At 43.0% G+C, this 12,790-nt stretch overlaps 1 protein-coding gene across 2 annotated transcripts in view; it reads right to left on the bottom strand.

The window, feature by feature from the left end:
• The window catches only part of EPS8L3 (EPS8 signaling adaptor L3), a 91,903-nt gene that overhangs the window by 56,264 nt on the left and 22,849 nt on the right, over window positions 1–12,790 (bottom strand). For both annotated transcript variants that reach the window (XM_066598684.1, XM_066598685.1), the window contains exons 2-3: window positions 5,077–5,122; window positions 3,142–3,218 (exon numbers count right to left, since the gene is read on the bottom strand). In XM_066598684.1, coding sequence (XP_066454781.1) covers window positions 3,142–3,218; window positions 5,077–5,105 — 106 coding nt within the window. In that variant the 5' untranslated portion in view covers window positions 5,106–5,122. The remainder of the gene's footprint in view (window positions 1–3,141; window positions 3,219–5,076; window positions 5,123–12,790) is intronic.

Below are 12,790 nucleotides of genomic sequence, written 5' to 3'. Positions count from 1 at the left end.
AGGGAGGCATTAAATACTCCTACCATGCAATGCAGGTTTTCAGAGAACAAAAATTCATCGCAATCGCACAAAAAATGCAAGTTCACATCTGCGATATCGCTGCGATTTTTTTCTCGCAAAAATGCTATCGCAAGTTAGTGTGAGACCTTACAGAGATGTGCATTGCAGCATCTGCAGACGGCTGACTGTGGGGGTACCGGATGTTGGATCCCATCAGTCTGATATTGATTACCTATTTTGAGGTTAGCTCATTAATATTATAATCTTTAAAAAAAACCTTTAACTCTTTAGATAACTTATTTTATTTCTTTCTGACCATTTGTATTTTGATCCATAATACAGTGTGAACAGAGCAACAATATCACAGGCCACATACTTTTGTGTTTGGTGCTGTCTATTGAACCATGTTTTCCCAATTGACATTGAAAATACTGCTCTGGGCGCCCGCTCAGTTTACTGTACTTTTTTGTGCAGCCGGGCCTGTTCACATTGGTGCAGGAAACACCCGTGCGGGTTTTAACTGGATCAACAGCCTAATTAGGCTCCAGTGTTAGTAATTAACACCGCAAAAACACACAGTTACGTGCGCAATTTCATCGAGCAGCGTGCGAGCACCCCCATAGACTCCTATTGAACCTTGGATGTGCAAACACTCATAAAAATAGAGCATGCCGTGTATTTTTCCCCCCTATGGAAATATCCGCTCAAAAATGCAGAAAATGAGGAAACCCATTGAAATTGCACAATGTCTCCTGTGTGAAGGAGCTCTTCTACAGAAAATCTTGGTCTGATATATGGTATCTGATAGAGTCTGCTGCTAGTTGTAATTAATATGGGCTGTGCAGCAAAATGGGCTCTCACAGCTACGTTTGTCGCCACAGAGCATAGTTTCGCATTGGTGTTTTTTTTTTCCTCTGTAGCTGTTCAAACACCACGCCATAGCATATGAGTTAAAAAAAAAGAGCAGGGAGATTGGTGCTGCCCTATCTTTCCTGCACGTAGTATTAACGAGTGAGAATACCGCTAGTGAAAAAGAAACCATTGAAATCATGCCAACATAAGAGGACAAAAAGCACGCCCAAATGAAGAATCCCTTAGATGTAGGATTTTAGATCAACTTGCAGTTTTTGATGTAGTTTTTTTCCAGCATAGGGTTTAAACAGACATGCATCATTTTGTCCCTTTTTGCGACTGTGAAAATCAAGTCCACATAACGAAACAAAACCAAACCATTGATTTTAATCAGAATTCTCGCGTATTACAGGACACACGAGAAAACATAGGACTTGCCCTATCTTTCTCACATAGTCTTTCTCCATACAAAAGAGATATGCCAGGACCTATCTTTCCTCTTTTGTTTCAAACTTGTGCACAGTAGCGCAGAGTTTGAATTGTAAAAAAAAATAAATGATTCATGCGTTAATACACTCCGTAGCAGCGAGCGCATTAGCACATATGCCCATGTGTTTAAGCCCTTACAAAGTGAGACTTTATGACTCATGCAAAGTAGGGACTTGTGCGAAGAGCCTTTACAGCAGTGCCCAGAGCATGTATGGGACCTTTCACACAGGACAGAATATTTGCTGTCCCTGAATTCCACACCAAAATCCACACTACTAATTGCAAACTTTGATGTGGAATTGCCGGCAGGATTTTGCTGTTTTCAATTCGGTACCAAAATCTGCACATTAGCAGAGGAAATTTTGGGACTGAATATTCTGTAGGAGGGCGTATTCTGTAATGCTGTTGCACAATGCTCCATCTCATGTGAAAGGTCCAAAGGCTCCTTAGTATCTAGCTGCTCTCTATCTCTATTGACTGCATATGTACAGAGAATCTTCCTCTAGAAGAAATGCTCCGGAGAATACCATTGTACTTATAGATTCTGATTGAACCTGTCATATTTTTGTTGGATTCACAGAATTTCCAACACAAAAACCCCTGTATTGCTCCATATGAAATCAGAGGCATACAGAGATACGGCAAGGTCCCATTCACTTGTCTGAATGCTATATTAAGGGCAAAAATACATGGGCGTATGCGCCACTACACTGCTACAGAGTGTATTAGCGCATGACCCTTTTTTATATTGACTATTTAAACTCTACACTATTGCGCTCGAGTTTGAAAAAAAAGTGGGAATATATATCCTGCCCTATTTCTTCTCGTACGTAGTAATATCGCGCAAGAACCCCGCTAGGATCAATAGCTTCTTTTCATGACATTTTGTGGTTGTGAGTTTCACAGCCGTATAACGGGAGTAAAACACTTCTATGTGTTTAAGCCCTAAGGCTCAGTACAACTTGGAGGTTATATGGACCCATAATACAACTATGTACATGAGCCTTATTAAATAATAATACAGATTCTTCCTATCCAGTGCTTATGTTATACTGTCTGCACTGCATCACAAGAAAGAATGCTGCAAAACAGCAAGGCATGAAACTTGGTGAATTATGTTAATATTTTCATGTCTCTTATTATTAGATAATAGTGTGTATATTAATGGGCTACTCTGGCGATTAAAAAAAATGTATTTATTCATTCATTATGTAGCTTTCCCCCCAGTATATATGTCGGCTAGTGTCACCTCGGTTAGTTATTTCTTTCTATCTCCTTCCTCAGATGATCATGTGATCTCAATTATGACCTATTCACATCTACTTGGGGTCACGTATGGAGTTTCTAGTCAATTTCATAATCTGTGTGATGCTGTTACATGATCCCTACCATAGAAATGATCTAGAGGGGGACACAGACTCTTCTATTACCATTATTGACGATGATCACACAGTTCCTGTCACACATTTATAATATTTAGGTGAATACAGAAGGTAATGATAATTAAATTGTCCACCAAACAGGCAGAAATTGTACAACCTGTAGCAAATGCATCATGGGTCAGATGTGAAAATAAAGCTAAAAACTCTCGCTCAGGATAGTGCCTAATAAGCATCAGACAGGGGGGCGGCACTGCATGGAAGTAGCTGAAATACATAGAGAAGACCTCCAGAGTGTGACAGGCAATCAGGTTAGGGGTGCAGGATGGAAAATTGTGTTTCTGTCAGAGTGGCCCTTTAAAGATGTGCCAAAAACAATGTCATAACTTGAAATAAAAATAATTGTAATAAATGTAATTACCATAGATGTTTTTTGCACTTGGTCTGCTGCCAACACTGCTGGACCTGGTGGATTCCTCATGCTGAGTCAGCATACCACTAATAGAGGACAAATATGGCATATAACGTCATCCAGCATTATAACACATTAACATTATGCCCAGTTTCATATAGTGATGGCTCGCTATGCCTGTTAGCTAGCTGGGATTTTATGTCATACATATATTATGTAACTACAAATTACTATTGTAAGTGTAGGTGAGAACAGGTTAGAATACCCCCATCATATAGAGATTGCCAAGATGTCACTCATAATCCAAGAACTTGACTGCAAATTTACAAAACCCAAAACCTTATTGACTGCATTCCCAAATCCATCCCCTATTTTATTGAATATGTTTGTGCCGCCGTACCGTGAAATACAGATTTGTAATTTGTTCTATTTGTTGCCATGTTAGAGTTCAACAGTGGGGTTTTGATTCAGTTTATTCTTTAGATCCTCTACGAATGCTGACATGGAAATAGCTTGGCAACATAACATGCCTGAGGAGCTGCGCTCTATTGTGAGACTCCAGGATGAGCGCTAGTAGTGTAAGGTGATGTTTTACTTATGTTCTTCTTATTCCGTAATCTGTCATATTTTGCAATAATTTTAGTATATCTTATTCTTATTATAAACATGGCTGCTTCTACTGAACTGGTTATGACTAGATATAGCTTACACAAATTACAGGAATTGTCAAGAAGATGGCTAATATTGCTGAATCGTTGGCAAATACGTGGCAACACTTTAACTTTTTAAAAACAAATGAAATGTTATTGGATGTTACTAAGGTTGTGATGCTTGAAGGAATGCACTCGCTCAATATGAATAATGCAACCTATCTGGTCTCTTGTGCACTATACTGAAGAGTGAAATACTCTTTTTTCTGTTATGTAGCAAGTACTATTAGTTAACAATACACTGATCAACCATAACATTAAAGGGGTTATCCTCAGGATAGGATATCAATAGTCGATTGGCTGTGGTCCACCGCTCGGGATCCCGACCAATCAGCTGAGCTGGTGCATACTGTCAGCGCCGCAAATACACAGAGGTCAGACTGGAAGCAGCGGAAATCTCAGTGCCAACCCCTGTGTAGTGGCCGCCGCTTGTAAGTGCAGGCACAGCTTTTATTAATTTTAGTGAGAGCCGTGCCTGCAGTTACAAGTCTTTCTACAAGTGCAGTGGATAACATTGATTATCTTGTGTTAAGAGGTGAAATATATTAGGCAGAAAGTGAACAACTAGTTCTAGAAGTTGACTAGAACTGAGTCATATTGTGATGGCTAGATAACCGGGTATTTACAAATCAGCAGGTCCAATGGGGTTAGTATAGAACCTTTCCAAAGTGGCCCAAAGAAGGACAACTTCAATGGGAGAGAACTGCAATACTAAACGGGGTCATCCGCAGCAGCTTCTCATCAGCTGGGGATCAAAGCAGCGGACCCTCAACCAATCTGCTTTTGATGACCTGTCCTAGTTTTAGCCTGGAAAACGCCTTTAATAGTGGGTTCGGTAGGAAGAAGTCATAACACACAGTGCATTGCTGCTTGCTGCATATGGGTCTGTGTAACCACCAAGTGCTCAGTGTCTATGCACGGCACAAGATTAGGCAGATAATTTATTGCCATAGCTGATTGGGGTCTATCATCATGATACTGGCTACTATTTAATGCAGCCAATATTGTGTCACCAGACTGCAGACACTGACTGTATTAGCCTGCAGTCTACTGACGGTAGTTTATAGTATATCATTTTATTTGGGCTTTCATTTTATCTAACATTGCTTCATGCAAGTACCCTTTTAATCTACCATACGGTATGTATTATGTATATGCTAAATAACCAAGAACAATGTAATATATCATAATAATTGGAGGTTATTACAACTATTCTTTGACAACAAATACTTACTCTGTTGTATTCAGAAAATATTGTTCCATATTTGGTGTTTAGAATCCTAAAAGGGAAAAAAATTATTTTTTATAGATTGCATCATTATTACTAAAATGCACTTCTCTTTGCACTTTCTCTTTTTATTTTGGATGTAAATCTGATATTTCATTTTACATTTTTTCAAATTTCATATAGAGGACCTTAAAGATAGGAAGGTAAGAAGATTAGAGTTTACTAGTGTTATCCGCGGTCAGGGGTGGTAGGGGGTTCGGTCGGGGGATTCTCAGGACAGAATTATAAATTTGTGAGCAAATAAGATAAAAGGAAATGAAATAAAAGGGTTGCATCTCTAATTAATTCATCTAGAAATGGGAGTAAAATATTTGTCTTTAAAAAACGTGATGGGATCTTGCTTAGTTATGCTATTACTTTCTCACAGTTGGGGTTCCAGTTCCATCAGAAAGGAAACCTACTTATACTAAAAATATGGTTTCAAAGTTTTCCCTGCACAGTAGATACCTCAGATAAGACAGTGAAGGGGATGCAGTGCTAAACCATGAAAAACACATTACGAACCATACATTATATTGGACTTATATGTATGTTGGTCATTCTGTTCCAAATCGAGGGAGGGAAGGGTTCTATTTGTAGTTGTCCCCTGTTTTCTGGCTATAAAAGCATGTGATCTAATCTTCTTTGAAGGTTTTCCACAAGATTTCAGAGTATGATTGTGGGAATATATACCCAATTGGCATGAGGTCAAGTGCTTATGTTGCATGAAAAGATCTGGCTTCCATTCAGCATTCCAGTCCATGCCAAAGGTTTTTGGTTAACAATAATTTTTATTACTTTTGAGAAGATATGATCACTCAAATTTCAACATTACAATCATATTTCAAATCAGGAGGAAACAGAATTTTTCAAGATTACAATAGTTATATAACCAATTTTTGAAAAAAAGTCTCAAATTCTTATTTCTTCAATAACATTTGCCCCTCATATAATGGTGATAACAGAAAGAAACCTTAAGTGAAAATAATATATTAGAAGGAGACAAGCGAAACACATAAGGGTAGAGCAGGGGTGTCAAACTCATTTTCACTGGGGGGCCACATCAGGTTTTTGGTGAACTTCAAAGGGCCGATTGTAAGACAGTATAGTAAGGGCTCGTTCACACCAGCGTATTTGCGTACATAATATGCAGAGAACAGAAGCCATTCATGTCAATGATTTAATTCACATGATGTATATTCTCACACAGCATGACCTATATTGTTTCAAACTACGCACCCCGATAGGCCATTGAAGTGAATGGGCCGCGCAAATACGTGGTGAATGCGCAGGAAGCCTATGTATTCAATGCATATTTGCGCACCATCTCAGGGGCCCATCTGCGTTCTTTTCTGCGTGCCCAAATACGCAGGCATAAGCGATTTTCGATTGCGCAAATACGTAGCATATTTGTGCGACCGAAATACAATTACGCCCGTGTGAACGAGCCCTAATAGTGACCCTCATAGTGGTCGCAGTAGTAATAGTGACTCTGATAGTGGCCTCAGTAAAAATAGTGACCCCTATAGTGGTCGCAGTAATAATAGTGACTCTCATAGTTGCTCTAGTAAAAATATTGACCCCCACAGTAGACCAGTTAGTAATAGCGATCCCCACAGTGGCCCCAGTAGTAATAGCGACCCCTACAGTAATATTACCCCCTCCCAGCAGCAATATTACCCACTCCCAGCAACAGTATTAACCCCCACCCACCCAGCAGCAATATTAACACCCCCCCCCCTCCTCCCCTTCCCAACCCGGCAGCAATATTAACCCCCTCCCAGCAGCAATATTAACCCCCTGCCAGCAACAATATTAACCCCCTGCCAGCAACAATATTAACCCCCTGCCAGCAGCAATATTAACCCCCACCAGCAATATTACCACCCCACCCGACCCCCGCAGCAATATTAACCCCCTGCCAGCAACAATTTAACCCCCCCCCCCCCCCCCAACACACCAGCAATATTAACTCCCTCAGCCCCGGCAGCAATCAGCATTATTAACCTTCTCCCAGCAACAACAATATTAACCCTCACCCCCCAGCAGCAATATTAACTTCCCCCTTCCCCAGCCATATGCTTACCTCCTCCTTGCTGTCAGCACCGTTCCTCCTCGGATCGTGCAGAGCCCGGGTGGCATATGAACTTTTCCCACAAGACTTCTGCACTATTGAGCAATTCCAGTAACCTGATTGGTTGTTTGGTTCTCTGGGTTGGCTGATTCCCCAATCAGATTGCTGGAATTGCTGACAAGTGCAGAAGTCTTGTGGAAAAAGTTCATATGCGTCCGGGTGTGCACTGACATCAGTGAGCAGCACGGCACGCTTCCTCCCTGAGTCCTCTCCTGCGGAACTGAAGAGCAGGGGACTCAGGGGAGAAGGGATCAGCGCTGTCAGTGTGATTACCAGCGGGGAGCTGCGGCACCCCAGCTGGTAATCACTACAGTGGTGAGCGGCCGTCGGCACGCCGCGGGCCACATAACACAAGGCAGCGGGCCGGATTCGGCCCGCGGGCCTTGTGTTTGACACATGTGGGGTAGAGTAAGGGGGAGGGAATAGGGCAGTATGTATTATCTAGGTTGGAGTAATAGGATGGGCCCTTCTATTATCTGAATTGATGGTTATTTTACTTCGTAAGCTTGTGGGGGTGGGGTGGAAAATATACTTGAATGTAGGATAGGATGCACTGGATGGACCTGGGATTTAATTGTTGAACTCCACAGGCACATGGTAAGAGAGTATTGGTACCAAGACGACCATATTTTTTCACACAGCGTTTTGCAATCTATAAGAATGGCTGCCAAGTTCTCATTGACCATGATCCAGGGTAAATAAATTTTCACATAGCTGATACTAACTGATGTTTACCTCCAGGAGCGAGCGATTTGCTATATGTGCAGATAGAAAGCAATAGTATATGCATTTATGTGTATATTCATGGGTGTTGGGAATCCTTCTACCCAAGAGGGCTTCCCAGGGCGATTTGTGTAGCGACAAATTTGTGATGGTGAATATTAGGGTGTCTACCTGAATCCAAAAGCGGTGGAGCCTTGGGCAGTTCCACCAAATGTGCAAAAGGTGCCCTCCCCTTCACATCCCCTAAAACAGAGGCCTGATGTCCCTGGGATCATGTTGGAGATTCTCCTGGGAGTCATGTACCATTGCAATAGGAGTTTGTAGCCAGCCTCAGTGATTGAAACATTAATAGAGTTTGGCATGTGATAAAGCAATTTTATGCCAATCCGAAATTGGTAATTCTTCACTCAACTCCCTTTCCCATCTCCTCATGTATGGGAGTTTATCCGTAGGTGTTGCAAGGGCCTTCAAATATAGACACATTCGCCAAATTTCACCTTTTTTCGGAAAGTTAATACATAGTGCTTTATTTGTTAACAAAGTCAACTATTCTGATGATTTTTTTGGGCTATCTACCAACCAAACTCAGTTTTATTCATAGCAGGGGGGAAAGCAGGATTACCAAATATACTAAATATAGGGAGGTGTCTAGATATTAGGTTATATCTTTTGGATAGTCTGCCCCATAATGCGAGAGAGAAAGACAGGGTAGGGCTCATAATTGCTCTTTTGTGTTCCATTTTATGCCAAAACACCCCTAAGAATGATTGGAGGGTAACTGCCTGCACCTCAATCGAAACCCATTGGGGCTTATTATGGCGGGAGAATATAGATTTTAATTGTGCTAATTGGGCTGCGTGGTAGTACTTTAGGATGTTGAATTTTTGTAAGGCATGACATTTTGATGGAGTGGATTCTGCCTAGCCAGGAGAGATTGTAGGGCACCCATATATTCAGGTCTTGTTCCAGGTTTTTAAACAGGAGGGGATTGTCGGCTCGGTATATGGTCTCAAAAGAATTTGAGGTGTATTCCCAGGTATGGAAGGCTCTTAATAACCCACTGAAAATTTAAATTAAGTTTCAAGAGTTTAAGCACTGGGGGGGGGGGGGGGGGGGGGTATTGAAGGCCAGCGATTTAGTGTTGTTGACTCTAAGGCTTAGGATTGCTCCAAATTTGTCCAAAATGTAAAATATGTTGGGGAGAGAAGTGAGAGGGGAGGAGACAAACAGTAATACATCATCTGCATAAAGGGCGCATTTGTGTTCCTGTCTCCCAATGTGAATACCCTTCACGTTCTCATTTGCTCTTAGCATAGTTGCTAAAGGCTCAATTGCTAATGCGAATAGGAGGTGAGAGGGGGCATTCCTGGCTTGTTCAACTCTCAATTGTTATTGCCTTGGATTCAAAGCCGCGGATCTGGACCGACGCCAAGGGGAATGAATACAGTGCTTGAATAAGGGTTTTGAATTTCATTCCAAATCCCATTCCCTCAAGAATATAGAATAAGTATTGCCATGGAACTGAGTCGAAGGCTTTACATAAATCTAGGCTGAGGACAAGTTCTTGCCTATTTCCCTCCCCCATCTCATCCGGACCGCAGAGCCGAAAATTTGTCAATTGCCCTTCTCATTTGATCAGAAGCTTGACAGCCTGGGATGAATCCGACCTGGTCGGGGCGAATGTATTGACTTATGAAGGTATTGAGTCTAATGGTCATAATTTTAGAGGGAATCTTTAGGTCATTGTTGATTAGGGAAATAGGGCAATAGTTTTCACACATTGTGTGGTCTTTATTAGGTTTGGGAATTACACGAATAAAGGCTCTATTGGCTATTGGGGACAAATATGGAGTTTGTAGGAGAGCATTGAAAATCTTGTGGCCTGCAATGGAGATGGTTTGTCAAACTCTTGATGCTTGGATGACGTTTTCTTTAATGAAATAGAAGTGAGGTTTTACTATGATGTCTCGGGGGTTCTTTCTTTGCACTGTGCTGCCAGGGCCTGGTGGGCTCTGTCTAGTTCCATATGTGAGGGCTCAATGTCTGAAATAAGTAGTAAAAGGAGCTCAGAGACTGCTTTGGGTATGTCTGTGATGCTCTCGGGTAACCCCCTGATCCTAAAGTTTTCTCTTCTGGATCTATTTTCAAGGTCCTCTATTTTCAAATTAGCAGCCTACAGTTATTCTTGTAAATCTGATATCATCCTGGAATTTTGGTTTACTCTTGATACTGTGCAGTCAACTTTGGATCTAGACAATCTAGCCTTCTCCCAATATCTGCTAAGTCTTGCCTGAGGGTTTTGGTAATGGTTGCCCTTCTTTTGGAAAGTTCACTGGCTAGCAAGTCTTTAAATCTAGATAGGAGTATGGCGTCTGGGGAGTAATTCGGTTGGCGTGGAAGAGCAGGACCTAGCTGTTGCGTCCTAAGAACGTGCAACCTCAATAACATAAATCAAAGGCACAACTGTGCAAAAGGAAACAAAAACTAAAGGGGAAAGCTCTCCCTATCGTCCCCTAACCCGGGAGGGGACCCTGCCTACTCGGCAGACTGACCGCGCTGATAAGTGCGAGCCTGCACTCAAACCTGGGCCACTAACCAGTCCCTAACTGGGAGCCCTAGCGCAAAACAAAAGGAGAACAAAACCAAACCAAACAGCAAAGAACTTAGCTTATCCAGCAGAGCTTCCACCACACTGTGTTGCTCTGTCGCTGTCCAACATAGAACTGCAGTGAATCATTGACCAGCACTGGAGTAACAGTTAGCACTGCTTAAATAAGAGCAGAGCTACTTAGCACCAGGTGCTGACTGACATTAATCTTGCAACCTCCACACCTCTCAGCTCCAGGAGAGGTAGGAATGCTGCTAAACTCTGGTCTGGCCTGAAGGCACGGTGGGAACCTCAGAACGGCTGCAACAGTACCTCCCCTTCTAGGAGGGGCCCCACGGCCCTTAAGATCAGGACGACCAGGGTTTGATCTGTGAAATTTTTTGACTCGACGGGAGTCCAAAATTTGACTTATTACCAACTGCTCCTCCCCATCCGCTAGCACAGGAGCCGGGGGTGGAGGGTCATTCCCAGGATCGATGAATCTTTTGAGCAGAGATTTGTGGAAAACATTGTTAATTTTCATCGCACTGGGAATTTGTAACCGAAAAGCAACCGCATTACTCTTCTCAGTTATTTTAAATGGACCTATAAATCGCAAGCCAAGTTTAGCGGACGGTTGTTTGGGTTTTATAATTTTGGTAGACAACCAAACCAAGTCTCCAACACGGAATTCCGCCCCCTCTGAGCGGTGACTGTTAGCAACTCGCTTTCTCCGCCAAACTGCTCGCCGTAACTCTCTCTGGACCTCGGCAATAATATGCCCAGAAGAATCTGGCTGCCCCAGTTCTGGAGCCGTAGCAAGACACTTCTTCAATTTCTGAACCCTCTCAGGATCCATCTTAAAACCCTCTTGGGTATAATCTTTGAGCGTCAGTCTCTCAGGAGGGGATATGCGGCTCCTGGGGAACTCGTAGTCAGGGAGGAGTTTAATTGCACAATCCCCCTGTCAGAGCGGTGGCAATCTGTCTGCCCCCTCTGGGGAATACACATCAGAGAGGTCAGCGATGACTTCTGGCAGCTCTTCTGCCTGAATAGAAGCTAGATCGACAGAAATGCAACCAGACAAACACCTAGGGCTCCATTTAACAATGTCCCCCTTCTCCCAGTCTACTACCGGGTTGTGTAGATGTGGCCAAGGCAGCCCCAAGACTACTTGCGAAGGGAGGGATTCTATGACATATAATGTTATAATCTCCATGTGGAACAGCCCAATTTTTAAACGGACGTTAGGCACACAAAACCTCAGACTTCTCTGCGATAGTGAAGCAGCATCAATGGCAGATACTGGGATGGGAGACTCCAGAGCCTTCATCTCTAAGCCTTAACGTCTGACCGTCTCCCGATGTATTAAATTAATACTAGCTCCACAATCCAGAAGGACTCTTATGGGGTTGCCCACACTATCAGACAGGATCTCAGCAGGAAGCACCAGTCTGGAGGGTGATATCCAGGAAATTGTATGGCCTAGAGGGGCCCCCTCAGTAATCTCCCGGTCATCAAGTCCTGGCTGGCAATTATGACGGGGACAACACTGAGCCATGCAACCAATGCGGTTACAGGAAAAGCAACGACCTTTACACTGTACTTTGTTCCCATTCCTAGCCCTGGCAGCCAGAGACCCCAACTGCATGGGCTCTTCCACATCCGCTGATAAGAAGCCAGAATCTATGGAGAGTTCCTGATGTCTCTCCCTGATCTGTCTCCCAGCTTTGATAGCCAGAGACATGGCCTCATCAAGACTGCGTGGTACTGTATAACCTACCAGTACATTCTTGATTTTATTGGATAGACCCCAATGGAACTGGCTCTTTAAAGCAGGGTCATTCCACTGGGTTTCTGCTGCCCAACGTCGAAACCCAGCACAATAATCTTCGACAGAGGAGTCTCCCTGTCGTAAACGTCTGATATTCCCTTCAGCCACCGATATCTTGTCTGGGTCGTCATAGATTAGACCCAATGCAGCAAAAAAGTCATCCACTGAGTCCAAGGCCTCAGACGTTGGGGGTAATGAAAAAGCCCATGCCTGCGGCACCCCCTGCAGTCTGGACATGACAATGCCCACCTTCTCGGCATCGTCCCCTGAAGACACTGGACGCAGTCTAAAGTAGAGCTTACAGGCATCCCGAAAGGATCCGAATTTCTGCCTATCACCAGAAAAACGGTCGGGTAGCTCATTTTTTGGCTCCTTGCTGGGAACCTGCAGCGCAGTTTGTCGC

The sequence above is a fragment of the Eleutherodactylus coqui genome, chromosome 4 (assembly GCF_035609145.1).
Source record: "Eleutherodactylus coqui strain aEleCoq1 chromosome 4, aEleCoq1.hap1, whole genome shotgun sequence".
NCBI lineage: Eukaryota > Metazoa > Chordata > Amphibia > Anura > Eleutherodactylidae > Eleutherodactylus > Eleutherodactylus coqui.
This window is presented reverse-complemented; position numbering and strand designations above follow the sequence as displayed.